Source organism: Eptesicus fuscus, chromosome 1, assembly GCF_027574615.1.
Source record: "Eptesicus fuscus isolate TK198812 chromosome 1, DD_ASM_mEF_20220401, whole genome shotgun sequence".
NCBI classification, from domain to species: domain Eukaryota; kingdom Metazoa; phylum Chordata; class Mammalia; order Chiroptera; family Vespertilionidae; genus Eptesicus; species Eptesicus fuscus.
The window spans coordinates 77005651-77021805 of NC_072473.1; the positions used below are offsets into that span (position 1 = coordinate 77005651).

Below are 16155 nucleotides of genomic sequence, written 5' to 3' on the forward strand. Positions count from 1 at the left end.
CCATAGGGTCTTGCCCCAAGCACCCCTCCTGGGGATCAGTGATAGAAGGAAACAGCAGTTCTACTGCAACGGTTCTTGGTTTACAGATAATATGCTTCTGGACCCAATTTCAAGGGCAACAAGAGGTGAGTTTTGGGAGTCCAAATGCCATCAGGGTTCTATGATTCTATTTCTTTGAAATATCACCATCCTGCCAACAGTGGAGAGCCACTCAAGAGAATCTGGCGCTCTGTTAGGCATCTGCTGACTCAGACACTGTTTGCACCCTTGCCGCGTTCCCTGCTGAGCTGCTACCACCCCCTCCACATCTTTCTGTTCCTCAAGGCCAAAGGAAGCACCTGCTGCTGCTGGTTTTCTCTGCTTTCCCTGCCAAGCCATGAGCTCCTGCCTGCAGGGCTTTGTCTGCAGGCCGGTTGCACTTCCCCTTTTATCTCCCTGTTAATTCCTGGGTGCCCACTTTTAGATGTTTCAATGCGTGGGTCTCTCAGGTATGTGTGTGTTAACCAGGGATTTCTTTGTTGTATTATCGTTGGTTAACTTGTTGAAATTTCAGGGGGAGAGGGCAAGGTGTGCTGTCATGCCACCATTCCTTTGATGTCACTCCCTTTATCTTTTTTATTACATTCTTTGTAGTGGGTGTGAAGTGTATCTCCTGGTTTTGATTTGCATCATGGCTGATAATGTTGAACATCTTTGCATGTGCTTATTGGCCACTTGTATATCTTCTTTGAAGAAATATCTATTCTAATCCTTTGCCAATTTTTATTTTATTTTTTTTCCTTTGCCAATTTTTAAATTGGGCTATTTGAACACAACATAAAGATTTCTTTCTGGACTTTCAATTATATTCCAGTAATTCATATGTCTATCCTTATGCTAGTACCACACTATCTTGATTACTGTTGCTTTGTAGTAAGCTTTGAAATAAAGAACAGTGAATCCTCCTACTTTGTTCTTTTTAAAGTTTTTTTTGGTTATTCTGGATCCCTTGTTATTCAATATGAATTTTTGAATTAGCTTGTCAGTTTCTACAGTCAGCGGGGATTCTGATAGGAGTGTATTTTTTAAAATTTAATAAATCTTTATTGTTCAGATTATTATAATAGTTTCTCCTTTTCCCCCCCATAGCTCCCCTCCACCCAGGTCCCACCCCACCCTCTGCCCTTAACTCCCCCCTCACTGTCCTCATTTATAGGTGTACAATTTTTGTCCAGTTTCTTCCTGGACCCCCCATACCCCTTTCCGCCTGAGAATTATCAGTCCACTCCCTTTCTATGCCCCTGATTCTATTATATTCACCAGTTTATTCTGTTCCTCAGATTTTTAATTCACTTGATTTTGGGGTTCACTTGTTGATAGATATGTATTTGTTGTTCATAATTTTTATCTTTACTTTTTTCTTCTTCCACTTCTTAAAGAATATCTTTCAGCATTTCATATAATACTGGTTTGGTAGTGATGAACTCCTTTAGCTTTTTCTTATCTGTGAAGCTCTTTATCTGACCTTCCATTCTGAATGATAACTTTGCTGGGTAGAGTAATCTTGGTTGTAGGTTCTTGCTATTCATCACTTTGAATATTTCTTGCCACTCCTGTCTGGCCTGCATAGTTTCTGTTGAGAAATCAGCTGACAGTTGTATGGGTGCTCCCTTGTAGGTAATTAACTGTTTTTCTCTTGCTGCTTTTAAGATTCTCTCTTTGTCTTTTGCTCTTGGCATTTTAATTATGATGTGTCTTGGTGTGGTCCTCTTTGGATTCTTTTTGTTTGGGGTTCTCTGTGCTTCCTGGACTTGTAAGTCTATTTCTTTCACCAGGTAGGGGAAGTTTTCAGTCATTATTTCTTCAAATAGGTTTTCAGTATCTTGCTCTCTCTCTTCTTCTGGCACCCCCATAATTCGGATGTTGGTAAGTTTGAAGTTGTCCCAGAGGCTTCTTACACTATCTTCAACTTTTTGGATTCTTTTTTCTTTTTGCTTTCCTGGTTGAGTGTTTTTTGTTTCTTTGTATTTCAAATCTTTGACTTGATTCTTGCATTCCTCTAGTCTGCTGTTGGATCTCTGTATAATATTTTTTTATTTCAGTCAGTATATGTTTAATTTCTAGTTGGTCCTTTTTCATATCCTCGAGGGTCTCACTAAATTTATCGGCTTTTTCTAGGAAATTCTTGAAAAACCTTATAACCGTGGTTTTGAACTCTATATCCAGTCGTTTGTTTTCCTCCATTTCTTTCATTTGTGATCTATTTCTTTGTCTCCGCATTTTCGCTGCTTCCCTGAGTTGGTAGGGTAGCTTTGTGTGCTAGGTGTCCTATAGGGCCCAGTGGGTCAGCCTCCCCAGTTACCTGAGGTGGACACTCTTGGTGCACCCCTTTGTGGACTGTGTGTACAGCCTTGTTGTAGTTAAGTCTTGATTGTTGTTGGTATCACTGGGAGGAATTGACCTTCAGGCCAGTTGTCTGTGAGGATCAGCTTTGTCTACGCCGGGAGAGCTTCTGTGATGGAGACAGCCTTATGAGACAAGACTTGCAAAATTGCAAAATCCTCTGTGCTCAGCTTGGATGGGGCGGAGTCTCAGGGCTGAGCAGACAGTCTTGGCTTCCCTTCAGCCCTACCCTTGCATGCACACCTCCAGACCTCTGCCTTCCGCGGCTCCCCTGAGTTTCCGCCCGACAGTCCAGATTCCCCCAGGCTCACCCGGAACTGGGGTTCAGTGCAGTCGGAACTGGGGTTCAGTGCAGTCAGGAGCTTCCAACTCCCTTCCGCTAGGGAAAGCTAGCGGCAACCTCAACAGTCAGTCTTGCGTGCGCGCCTCCAGACCCCTTCCCGCCGCGGCTTCCCTGAGTCTCCGAGTCTCCGTGTGCCTTTCTCTCTACCTGACAGTCCAGACTCCCCCCATATGAGCCTGGGTCCACAGCATTTCGCCCAGAACTGGGGTTCAATGCAGTCAGAACTGGGTTTCAGTGCAGTCTGGGGCTTCCTTCCCTCTCCCACCAGAGAACACCAGCCAGGCACTCAGCTGCCCTTCCTCTCCGCGTGCGCATCTCCGTACCTCAGTCCTTTGCAGCTCTGATTCTCCGTGTGCTTTCCTCTTTCCTTCTGGTTGTAGAATTTCCACTCAGCCAGCTTTCCTGTGGTTCTGGATGATGTCCATTCTGTCTTTTAGTTGTACTGTATTTTCTGGCGTATAGGACGACTTTTTAACCCAGGAAAATCTATACGCACAGTCGTCTTATATGCTGGAAAATATGGTAGTTTTGAAATTATTGTGCGAGGCAGCAGTTTAGGTGTTTACCTATGCCGCCATCTTGGTTTCTCCAACTGATAGGAGTGTATTGAATCTGTAGATCAATTTGGGAAGTATTGTCATCTTAACATTATTAAATTTTCCAATTCATGATCATAGAATGTCTTTCCATTTATTTAAATTTAATTTTATTTTAAATGTATCTTTGTTGTTGAAAGTATTATAGGTATCTCCTTTGTTTGTTTGTTTTCCCATTGACCACCCGCCTCCACCCCATATTCACCCCTCCCAGGCTTTCACCACTATTTAATTTATTTCACAAATTTGTTTTTAGTTTCTAGTATATAAGTCTAGCCCTTCTTTTGTTAAATGTATGCCTAAGTATTTTATTCTTTTTGGTGCTATTATAAATAAAATCATTTCCAGCCTTAGATGGTTTTGCTCATTAGATAGAGCATCAGCCTGCGGACCCAAGGGTCCCAGGTTCAATTCCAGTCAAAGGCACGGACCTTGGTTGCAAGTTCCTTCCCAGCCCAGTCCCTAATGGGGTGCATGCAGGAGGCAACCAATCGATGTGTTTCTCTCACAACTATGTTTCTCTCTATCTTTCCCTCTCTTTTCCACTCTCCCTAAAAATCAAAGGAAAAATATCCTCAGGTGAGGATTAATTAAAAAAAAAGAAAATAGAATCATTTCCTAATTTTATTATCAGATTGTTCATTTCTAGTGTTTAAAAATACAATTGATTTTTGTATGTTAAGCTTTTATCCTGCAAACTTGCTGAGCTTGTTTATTTCTAGTAGTTTATTATTAGGAATTGTTTACTTTTTAAATATACAAAATAATGACATTTGGAAATAGAGATACTTTTCCTCCTTCCTTTCCAATTTGGATACTTTATATTTCAATTTACTGTGTAATAGTCCCTGTTAGAGCTTTCAGTACCATGTTGAATAGAAGTGGTCAGACTAAAAATTCTGGACTTTTTCCTTATCTTGGGGGGAAAGCTTTCAGTCTTTGACCACCCAGTATGACGTTAGCTCTCAGTTTTTCATAGATAACCTTAATCATATTAAGGAAGTTCCCTTTCATTTCTAACTTGTTGAATTTTATCATGAGAGGGTGGTAACTTTTGTCAAATGATTTTTCTGTGTCCATTGAGATGATCATATGTTTTGTCCTCTAGTCTATTAACACGGTGTATTGCATTAATTGATTTTTGGATGCTAAACCAACTTTGCATTTCTGAAATAAATGCCAATTGGTTTTGGTGTAAAATTCTTTTGATATGTTGTTGGATTCAAATGTCTACTATTTTGTTGAGGAGTATCTATATTCATAATAAATATTGCTCTGTAGTTTTCTTGTGGTGTCTTTGTCTGGTTTTGGTATCCAGGTAATATTGGCCTCATAGAATGAGTTGAGAAGTGTTCCCTCCTATTCTATTTTGGAAGAGTTTAGTATAAATGCTTCCTTGAGCATTTGGAAAAATTCACCAGTAAAGCCATCTAGGCCTGACCTTTATTTATTTATTTATTTATTTATTTATATTTTTGTCGAGAGAGGAGGAATTTTTTTCTAATATATTTTTTATTTATTTCAGAGAGGAAAGAGAAATAGAAACATCAATGATGAGAGAGAATCACTGATCAGTTCCCTCCTGCGTGCCCCCTACTGGAGATTGAGCCCACAACCTGGGCATGTGCCCTTGACTGGAATCGAACCCGGGACTCTTCAGTCCATAGGCCCACGCTCTATCCAGTGAGCAAAACGAACTAGGGCGAGAGGAGGAATTTTTAATTACTAATTCTTTTCCTGTTATTGGCCTATTAATATTTCCTATCTTTTTGAGTCAGTTTTGATAGTTTCTATATGTCTAGGAATTTGTTCATTTCATCTAGGTTACCTAATTTTTTGGCATAAACGTATTCATGATTTTTCCTTATAATCAATTCTGTATCTGTAGTCAGTAGTGATGGCCCTTGTCTTTTTTGTGATTTTACTAATTTGAAACTTCTCTCTTTTTATTCTTTTTCTTTTTCTTTTTTTGGCTTGGTCTATACAGCTAATGTTGTCAATTTCATTGACCTTTTCAAAGAACCAACTTTTAGTTTCATTGATTATCTCTTATTTTTCTATACTCTATACACTACTATTTCTTTTCTTCTACTCCCTTTGTGTTTAGTTTGCTCTCCTTTTTCAAATCTGTTAAGGTGGAAGGTTGAGTTATTGATGTGCAGTCTTTCTTTTTTTTAATGTAGGCACTTACATTTATAATTGTTTCTGAACACTAATTTAGAGAGATCCCATAAGTTTTAGTGTGTTGTATCTTCATTTTCCTTCATTTCAAAATATTTTCTAACTTCCCTTGTGAACTCTTCCTTGAATCATTGGTTATTTAGCAATGTTAATTTCTACATGAATCTGAATGTTACAAATTTTTTTCTGTTATTGATTTCTAATTTAATTCTGTTGTGCTCAAAAAACGTATTTGGTATGATTTCATTCCTTTTAAATTTACTGAGGCTTATTTTATGACCGAAATACGGTCTATTCTGGAAAAGATTCCAGGTGCACTGAGAAGAATGTATATTCTGCTTCTATTAGGTGGCATGTTCTATAGATTTATAGATTTACTAGAGGCCCGGTGCATGAAATTCATGCACGGGTATGGTCTCTAGGCCTTGCGAGCAATCAGGCCCGAAAGGGACCTTCCAGCTGCTGGACAAAGCCTTCCTTTGTTCCGTGCAGCCCCCTGGTGGTCAGCGCACATCATAGCAAGTAGATCGAAGTTCCGGTCTCCGGGTCAAACTCCTGAGGGGACACTTTGCATGTTAGCCTTTTATATACATATATAGTGTTGCTCAAGTCCTCTATTTCCTTGGTGATCTTCTGCTTGTTTGTTCTTTCCATTATTGAAAGTGGGGTGTCGAAGTCTTCAACTATTGTTTTTGGCTTGTATATTTCTCCTTTTGATTCAGTCAGCTTTTGCTTCATGTATTTTGGGGCTCTATTGTTAAATGCCAGCACTGTGCTTTTGTGGTGGCTGTAAGCTCTAGTAAAAAGCTAACACCTTGACCCTGTCAAATTGGAATTTAAAAGGCATTTTAAATTTTGTTTTCCAATATCTTGATCACCATGATGAACTGTGGGGTAGTAATTAAAAGCAAGGGGTTTGTGGTCCCTCAGACCTGGGCTCAAATCCAGACTGCCATTTATGATTCATGTGACCTTGGGTAAATTACATAACCAACTGGATTAGTTTTCTCTGTAAAATTGGGATAGTAATAGCACCTACCTCATTGGGTTGTTATGAGTATTAAATGGGATAATGTCTGATGACCTTAGCCTAAATTAGTCCTTGCTTGATACCTGTCTGATAGCAAAGTGATTTGGCATTGTCTGAGTATATTTTCACAGATATCATGGGGAGGGGCCCTCAAAACAGACTAAGAGGGAGACTGATGAAGCATTTGATATAGGTGATCCTCAGAGGCACAGACCTACCATCATTAAAAACTGTTGCCCTGGCCAGTGTGGTTCAGTGCTTAGAGTGTCAGCACATGAACCTAAGGATTTTAGGTTCAGTTCCCGGTTAAGGGCACATACTTGGGTTACAGGTTTGGTCCCCAACCCTGGTTGGGGCACGTGTGGGAAGCAACCAATCAGTGTGTCTTTTTCACATCAATGATTCTCTACATCTCTCTCTCCCCCTCCCTCCCTTCCACTCTCTCTAAAAATAATCAATGGAAAAAATATCCTTGGATGAGTATTAACAATAAATAATAAATAAATAAATAAATAAATAAATAAATAAATAAAAGCTGTTTAGCAGAACATTTTGCCACATGTATGTGTAGTGGATAGGCTGGCCCTACATGAATACAGAGCAATAATGAGATTTGAGGAATTGTAACAATGTCCTTCCCAGCCTTTCCCCCACCCCATATACAATCCCAGCATATCTCTTATAGGCTTTATACATTCAGATGCCCAGAATTCTAGATGTCAGTCCACTGACAGTCCTCTCTGAAGGGCAAAATCTCGGGCATTGTACATAGCGTAGCCTGTTTTACACTTTCCCATTAGTAACTTGTCAGATTTATTTCCTTCTGCTAGAAGACATCCAACATAATGCAAGAGTGACAGAGCACTGGAAGTTGGAAAGGCTCTGAAAAGGGTAGGGGCAGGGACAGTTCCAAGAATGACATAAAACAAACATCAGTTATTTAAGTATGCTTATAGGTGACTCTCAGACCTATCCATGTAAGAGTCCAGCCATGCCTAGATACCAAGGTGTTTATCCTAACCCCACCTCACCCCATGCCTTTTCCCATTTCAGAGGTGATGGGGCTATTAGCAACTCAAGCCATTCTATTCTACTCACTCTACTTTTAGGGCCAGCAGCAACATGGGCAATTGATTCCCTTTCCCCTAATCCCTAGCAGCCAGGTGAGGCTCTCTCTTGGTACCTGCCATCCAACGGTGCACAATAGACCCAGACCAGAGACACCATGAGAACTCCGCCACAGTCCTCATTACCAAGGCTCACCTGTTGATTCTCTTTCTGGGTTTAGATTACATGCACAGTGCCCATCGCCCTGTCACTGGGGGCCACCTGGGGAAAAAGGAGAGTAGTTATGTGGGCAGCATGGGCACCAGCCCCAGGAAGTCGAGCTGCTGCACGCCCCCGCCTGCCGACTCTGAGCTTGTCAGCTTTTGCTACCTCCACATGCGGGAACAAAGGAAGGAGCAGGAAAGCCGGACAGATGTCAATGAGAATTTAATCTTCTTTGAGGAGACCAGGCCCCGGACCAAATCTGACCCCACTTCCAAAAGCTCTGGCCAAGGTTACAATGTGGTCCCTGATGACTTTGATGCAGCCAGTCTAGACCACGAGCCTTGTGCCAGTAGGGCCAGATCTTATACCTTGGACAATTCCCTTGGGACTGAAGCTCTGAATTTCTACTGTGACTCTTGCAAAACCAAACTCCAGGAGCAGCTGGGTCCTCGCAAAGGTGGGAGGCCTGGTTCCTCTCGTGATAATATAGTAGACCTGATGTCCCTTCCACCCCCTGGGAGTGAAGAGGAAGAAGAGGAGGAAGATGAGAGTACATCCCTGTTGCCTGCCATTGCTGCCCCACCTCCTGGTTTCCGAGACAACAGTTCTGATGAGGATGACTCCAAGCGCCGGGCAGCCCAGAGCCAGGAACAAGGACGCCACCTGCGTGGGCTCCTGTATGATGAGATTCCAGTGACATTGATTGACAGCATGCAGACCCGAACTGTCCGAGATCATGCTCAGGAGTTGGATGATGCACTAGTGTCCACTCTGCAGGCTCTAGAAGCCTTGGCAGCATCAGAGGATGGACCACACCCTCCACCCCCACAGACTGCAGGTAACGGCCCATTCCTCCTCACTCTTGCCTCCCCTTCCAGGCAGGGCCAGCAGGTGACATTGCTTTTTCCAAAGCAGAGATCAAAGTTACTGTGGTGTGTCAGGACAGTGAATGGGCCAGAGGTGGTTCAGATAGTGTTGGGGAGCAATGATGTTATGGCAGGGGTCTGCTGCTCAGCTCCAGCTAGAGCTCTGGCTCTTGCCATTCTACCTCTGAAAATGTCTTGTAGATGGACCCCAGGGATTGAGGCCATGCAAGCTATGGATCCAGGTTAGGATGGAGGATCAAAGCAAAATTGTAAGAGCTATACAAGACAGCCAAAGGACTTCCAGCACGCACATGACGAAGAAAAACCAAACGACCCAGTAACCACCTAGCGGCCTGGGATCAGGAGAGCCAGGAGTCTTCACTGCTCAAGGCAGAGGTCTTTATTCTGCCTAAGAACCTGGGCTCTCAATCAGATGCACTCAAGTCCTGTCTTCTTTACTCACTTTCAGTGTGACCTTGACAAGGCACTTACCCTCTCTGAGCCTCACTTTTGTCATCTTAAATGGGTTTGATAACAAGTCATATCACATAGGGTTGTTGTGAGGTTTAAATAAGATCATTCATGCAAAGCACTTGAGCAGTGCCTAGCACATAGGAAGGACTCAGTAAGTGGTAGCTATTATTATTATTTATTATTTTTAAAATATCTTTTTATTGATTTCAGAGAAGAAGGGAAAAGGAGAGAAAGATAGAAACATCAATGATGAGAGAGAATCATTGATTATCTGCCTCCTGCATGCCCCCTACTGGGGATGGAGCCAGCAACCTGGATATGTGCCCTTGGTGGGAATCAAACTCCGGGACCCTTCAGTCCACAGGCCGATGCTCTATCCACTGAGCCAAACCAGCTAGGGCTATTATTAATTATTATTTGTTGGGAATATCATAGAACATGCATGTTATTATCTGTTCCATACACACATATCCACTTTGTAGACAAACACATGTGTCAGACATGCACCCATACATACTTCCATAAACATACAACTTAAAAAGAAGTGGTCAGTGATACAGAAACAGAAAAGGAATAGGGGGAAGTAAGGCACATGAGAAAGCACATGAGGTGGGAAAAAATGTTCACATAGAGGGTGAAGAAGTTGGGGGTCAGAGGGAGCTTGCCTGACCAGAGAGAGTACCAACACCTGCCTTTTCTGTATTTGAGGGCAACCTTGGTGTCAGGCAGCTCCCATTTATGGAGCTCTAAGCACTAGCTGCTCCAAAGCTAGGGGCCCATGTGGTAGCCAGAGGGAGGACAATCTCAGCTAAATGGCCTCAGCTGCAAGGACTCAGCTGGCAGGCCTTGCCAGATGAGGGGGTCCAAATAGAGAGGGACCTGTCTTTGCCAGCCCTCTTCAGGGTAATTAACAAAAATTTACTGGCTATGGAATCTAAAAATAGAGATGATTAGCATGTGGTTTTGCATGTGTTTTGCATGTTAATTTGCCATCAAAGTGCCCAGATCTTCTTTGTGCCTCTTTTGTTCTCTTCTGGATTCTAGCCCTTCACAACTCCTCCCCAGGTTGCCTCTTGTTGTCCCCTCCCCTCCACTCCTCCCACCCTCAACTCTGCAGTCCCCCCAGGCTTGACTGGCTTTCCCCAACTTGCAGTACTGCTGGCTAGCCTTGGCCCTTGTAAACTCTACAAATGATTGGGAGAGGACTTGATCTGAGTTAAGTGCAGCAAGCCCTGTCCCTGTTCCTCCAGGTCTGATTGTGCTGGCCACAATCACCCCTGAATCATCGCTGGACTCGGGCCATGAAACCAACTCTTCAGAGCTCACAGATATGTCAGAGATGATGTCTGCCATGAAGCAGCACCAGAACACCACCTACTTCCTGACCCAGCACCTCAACAAAGACAGTCTTCTGACCCGCAAGGACCTGCCTTTCCGGATCCAGAGCTGTGCGGCCCAGGCTGTTCTCACAGCCCCTTACTCTCTTGGGCGCCCGGATCCCAACCCATCCCTCCAGCCAGCTGTCACAGGCCAGAGTCCTGGCCCCCCTGGCGCTAGGAGGAAGCTGCCCCAGCCAGAGGCTCAGTCACAGCGAGAGCGAACATATGCCCTGGCAGTGCACCCAGCACTGTCCCCACAGCTTAATGAACAGAAGAATCTGAGCCTGCTGTCCCCAGTTCCTGAGGACAAAGGGCCTGGCTACACTAAGGCAGGCCTAGAGATGTCACTGAGGGCGGCCACACCATCCCTCAGTGAAGAGAAGGTCTCTGAACTAAGGGGGAACCTGCCAAAGGAGGTCCGGTTGAGCCCCAAGCTTATCCTGGACCCAAAGGGCAGTGTGACCCCAGCTATCATTTCAGCTGCCCTACAGCAGGTGGTTCACACTAAGAGTCTACCTGCCTCTGGCGGGGCCCTGGGGAACCCTTCCAGCAGTGGGGAAAGGAGGCTGGAGGCCAGCGTGGGGAAGCCAGAGGTCAGCATGATGAGTGACAGTGCCAATAAGAATCTTAAGTTCAAAATAAGCCCAGAGATCTCTTCCAGCTCCCGAGTAACCACAGGTAGCCGGGCTGACAGCCTGCACCTCTCCCCACAAAAGGATAGGCTGCCTGTTCAAAGTTTCCCTCCCAAAAGCTATCATTTGAGAGCGAGTCGAGAGCCAGTGGGCAAGCAAGCTACAGGGGAAGTGGCAGGCAAGGGTAAGCCAGAGGGTGTTAAGCCTTCCCTGTATAAGCAGAGCACCATCTCCAGCCAAGGGGAGAAGGGGCAGCTGGAGAGCACACCCCAAAGCAGCAAGCTTGAGGAGACCAGCCTGGTTTCCCGAGCTAGCTACCCCATAGCTCTGCAGAGTCCCAGCTGCCCATCTCAAGGCCACAGCCCCAGCTTCCAATCACGAGGCCACAGCCCCATCAGCCTGTCCCGAGGCCAGAGCCCCAGCTGCCTTCCTCAAGGCCAGAGCCCATTGAGGCCCCAGGCTGCCAGCCGTCAGGTGAGCACCATGCCCTCTAGGAAGCTTGAAACAACCCTGGATGGAGCCCAAGTGACCTCCGAAGGCCCCACAAAGCCCAAATCATCTCGAGGTCCTTTCAGGCTACGCAATTTATTCTCTGCCACCTTCCCAACCCGCCAGAAGAAGGAAACCGATGAGCGGCAGGCCCAGCTGCAGAAGGTAAAGCAGTATGAGTTGGAGTTCCTTGAGGAACTTCTAAAGCCACCAAGCCAGGGGGAGCTGCCGGGCACTGAATACCTCCAACCTCCAGCACCAGGCCGCTGCAGCTGCCAGCTACGCAGCAGCCCTATACAGCAGGGGCCTGGCATGTCCCGTGAGCAGAGACGCAGCTGTGATTGTAAACGCATCTGCCGGGGGGGTCGGCCACAGGCGCCCCAGACACCAGTGCCCGGCTTCCAAGGGAGGGAGAAGGACAAGGTCCTGCCTACCCAGAGGCAGCCAGAGGCTGGCCCAGACTTGAACCTTGGCAGTCCCACCAATGTCCGGCGCATCCGCTCCACCAGCGTGGAATCCCGAGAGTGCCGATCAGACCCTGAGAGCGGTATTTCGTGCCTGAGCACATGTGCCTCAGGGGGCGAGTGTCTGGGAGCTCCCAACTATAGGAAACTTATGCGCCGCTATAGTATCAGTGACCCGGACCAGGGTGACAGGGCCTCACTGACCTCGGATGTCTATCCACAGCCACCCCTGGGCATGCTGCCCAGGGAGGCCAAGGAGGTAGAGACAGGCCTCCCCCTAGGCTTGGGTCCCAAAAGCAAGCCTCTGGAGTCACCAACCCTAGGAGACCCCTCATATGTCCAAGTTGCTCCTGAGACCAAAGGCCCCAAACAGATGGCCGTGTTCTCACTGCCAGAAGAGGTGTACCGGAAGCCCGCCGAGTTGGACGAAGACAGTGAAAGCAGCAAGTGCTGCTCCATCCGCTACTGCTTCTACTACCGCAAGTGTGACATAGCGGATGATGCCAGTGATGGCAAGGATGAGCTCTCCTACTCCATCCCCATGAAGATCCTGCCTGGTATGAAGCTGGACGAGAAGGTGGTGCCCGTAGTGAGCAGGACCCTGCAGGTGCTGGATGCTGCCACCTGCAGCAGCAGCAGCCCTGAGGCCTCCCGCACCCAGGAAATTGACCTGCGGGTATCTACCTTCGAGGGGAGCCTAGCCAAGATCAATGCCCTGCGGGCCCATGCCTATGGCCTGCCTGACGGCTTCCTGGCTGCCCGGCTGGACACCAACGAGTTGCTGACAGTCCTGCGGCAATGTGTGGCCAGCCCTGAGGCCCGCGCTCCCAAGCCCTATGGCTCCCAGATCTCTGAGTACAAGCTGGAGCTGTTTCTCAAGTTCAAGGAGCTCCGGGCTTCCTGCCGCCGCGTAGCCAACGTGGACAAGAGTCCAACTCACATGCTGGCAGCCATCACGGGCAGCTTCCAGGTGCTGAGCAGCCTCATTGAGACCTTCGTGCGGCTGGTGTTCATCGTGCGCTCCGAGGCACAGCGCCAAGAGCTGCTGGCCAAGGTAGAAGAGGTGGTAAGGAACTACACCTTCCTGCTGCGTGCTGCTGAGGAGTCCACCATCCGGAATCTGAACCAGCAGCAGCAGCAGCAGCAGCAACAGCAGCAACAGCAGCAGGCAGCAGCAGCTATGGGGGTAACCCCGGGGCACCCACCAGGATCCCCAACTTCGGCGACTGTTATGAGCACATTCACCCACCCCTTAAAAACCCTTATTAAGTAGGGCATCTGCCCAAGCCTCCCCCCTTCCCCAACCTCAGACCCAGGTTTGAGCTTTGTGGTCCTTGCATCCTGTGATGAGTGTATGTGTCTGCTGGACCAGTCAGGGTCCAAGAGCCTTCAGTCTCCAGGGAGCAAAACTCCTAGCATTGAGGCTGTCCCTGAGGTCTCCAGGCTGCTGCTGCCCTGGGTATCCTCACTCCTTCCCTGGCCTCTAGGCGTCACTGTGAGGGCAAAGGCCCCTCGTCACTACGCCCACTGCAGAGCTGTGTTTTATCTCTTCTCTAGGGCTGAGAGGTGACATCAGGCTCACTTCCTGCTCCATTTTTTTGGCACAGGGAAGCCAGGGCCTGAAGGAGGCAGGCCAGATGGCCTTGAGCTCCTTCTGGCATCTGCTCCCCTCCAGGGAGCAATGGCAGTAGCAGCAGGCCACAGGGCCTAGTGGAGGGAAAAGAGCCCACCCACCATGGGCTCATACTCACTTTGCAGAAGCCACCCCAGAGGGCTCACGCCCGGGTGATAGTCCTCCAGAAAACAGCCACACAGGGCTGTTTGCAGCCAGCCCTACAGGCTGGCAGCCTCGGGAGCCCTCACTCCCAGGCCTAGTAGCTCCACACCAGCCATCCCCAAAGTGCCCTGTCCCTCACTGGTGGGCAGGGCAGCTCAGTCCACTAGGGAGCAAGCATCTGGGATCACCCCACTCATTCTGGTTAAGGTACCTGGTGAAAATGTTTGCTCTGGGGAGACCCAGCGCAGGCCTCCGAGCTGGCCTGACCCAGCATAGTACAGTGGCTGTAGCTGCAGGCATGCGGCTCCTCTCTCAACATTTCTACTAGACAGGCTGTCCTTAGGAGTTCCACTTAGCTACAGATTGGGGATGGGGGGTGGGGGGAGGGTGGGAAGGGGTTAGGGGATAGGGGTGGGTGTTGATGACTATATCTTAAACTTCTGGAAGCTAGCGTGATATGTTAATCCTGAGTATATGCTTTTGGCTGTGTATTGACCCTGTGGATTTGTCTCTCTAAGAAAAGAAGCTGAGCGCCTTACCAAGTGCAGTCCTGCACCTCTCTCTCTCTCCGGAGTCATCTGGAAGGGAATTCACACTGTTTAGCATCCTCCTTGACACACATCTACTGCTGCGGTCACCGCCCCCCCTACAACCTTCATGGGAGTGAAGACACGGAGTCCCTACTAATTGTCCCATTGTAGGGAACAAAGAAAGCCAATGTTTCTTCTGTATAGATTGCTTTTCATCCACTTCTCCATACCTCCCCATCTTTCCACACGCCAATACCCTGTGTCTGCCTCTCATCATCATTACATGAGAGACCCCTGTGAAATCTCCCATTCTTACATGAGTTTTATAAAGATGTACACTGTGCTTGACCCCTACCCAACCTTGGTATCCCCTTATGCAGTTAAGCCCCCCTGAATGGCAGTTTCTCCCAGCAAGATTAGGGGAGCTCCTTCTGCAGAAGCCAGCTCCACCTTCCTTGCCTCTCCTTCCACAAGACCAAGTTGTTTAATAGGCCAGAGATAAAGCCAGTGGGGAACCCTTGACCACTGCAAGCATGAGTGCTGATGTGGTCTTCCTCTCTTCCCAACTTCTTGATCCTGCACCTTCGCCACTCAGGCCCCACCTGTGTCATTCCACTGCCATCCTTCACCTCTCCCTCAGCCTCATGGAGAGGATACATTTTCTAATGTCTGTATATAATATATATACTACATAAAATATAAATTATATATATACTAATTTATGTCTTGTTTTTCAAACAAGAATGATTAAATCTATTCATCTTACTATCCCAATAAGCATTGGCAGTGCCTCTTTGTGAGTGTTCTTGTATCCTTGAATTGTTGGTTGGTGGTGCTCTCCCTGTGCCTCTCTTCCACCTACCTGGGACCCGGTGGGTGATGACAGCTGAGGAGCCTGCTCCTCATTGAAGCCTCCTGTGGGTCACAGGAGTTGGATATTGCCTGTTCCTGTCTTTTGCCCATGGGGCCTCTGACTCACCTGGTCACCATAGCTATGACCTCAGAGTTGAAGGGGCTGGGGGCAGGGTAGGGGCAGACACACAATGGACTCTGTCTAGTGCACTGGATGGCCTGGGAGACAGGAGACATGGTTTTAGGCCAGCTGTCAGGTCAGAATTGGGAAAAGGGGCCCCTCCCTTTAAAGGATACCCAGTTACCTCAGAGTGTAGCCCAACTGCCTTATATTTTAGGCTAGCAAAGGTTGCTGGCAATTTATTTGATGGGGGTTGATAAGATAGAAGCAACAAGACTCTAAGCAGTGCTGACCTCTCTAGCTTTTCAGAGTTACCTAATGGTGACAAATGCTCTTGTTTCTCTGATCTTTTATTTCCTTCTGGAAATCACAGGTCCCCACTAGGCTATGAGGTACCTTCATGCCAACTTGAAAAGTTTCTCCCTCCTTGGCCAGGTAGCTCAGTTGGTTAGAGCATCTTCCTGATATGCCAAGGTGCAGGTTCAATTGCCCTCAGGGCACATACAAGAATCAACCAATGAATGCACAAATAAGTGGAACAACAAATTAATATCTATCTATCTCCCTGCCTTTCTCTCTCTAAAGTCAATAAATACAAAGAAAGAAAAAGGATCCCCCTGCTATCCTTCCCCCCAAAAAAAGATGAATTAGAAAAAAAGCCCCACCCTTTGGGTGATGCTAGCTCTACGGGCACATGACTTGGTCATTTTAGCTCCACCCAGCCCCACTGGTCTCTTTGGCCAGGTTCACATAGTACACAACTATGT

At 46.9% G+C, this 16155-nt stretch overlaps 1 protein-coding gene across 1 annotated transcript in view; it reads left to right on the top strand.

The window, feature by feature from the left end:
• FRMPD3 (FERM and PDZ domain containing 3) overlaps nucleotides 1-13381 on the top strand; it is a 92761-nt gene extending 79380 nt beyond the window's left edge. Inside the window, exons 13-14 of the mRNA XM_008156318.3 lie at nucleotides 7821-8642; nucleotides 10395-13381. Of these exons, the coding sequence (XP_008154540.2) occupies nucleotides 7821-8642; nucleotides 10395-13381 (3809 nt within the window). The remainder of the gene's footprint in view (nucleotides 1-7820; nucleotides 8643-10394) is intronic.
• Nucleotides 13382-16155: the final 2774 nt, after the last annotated feature.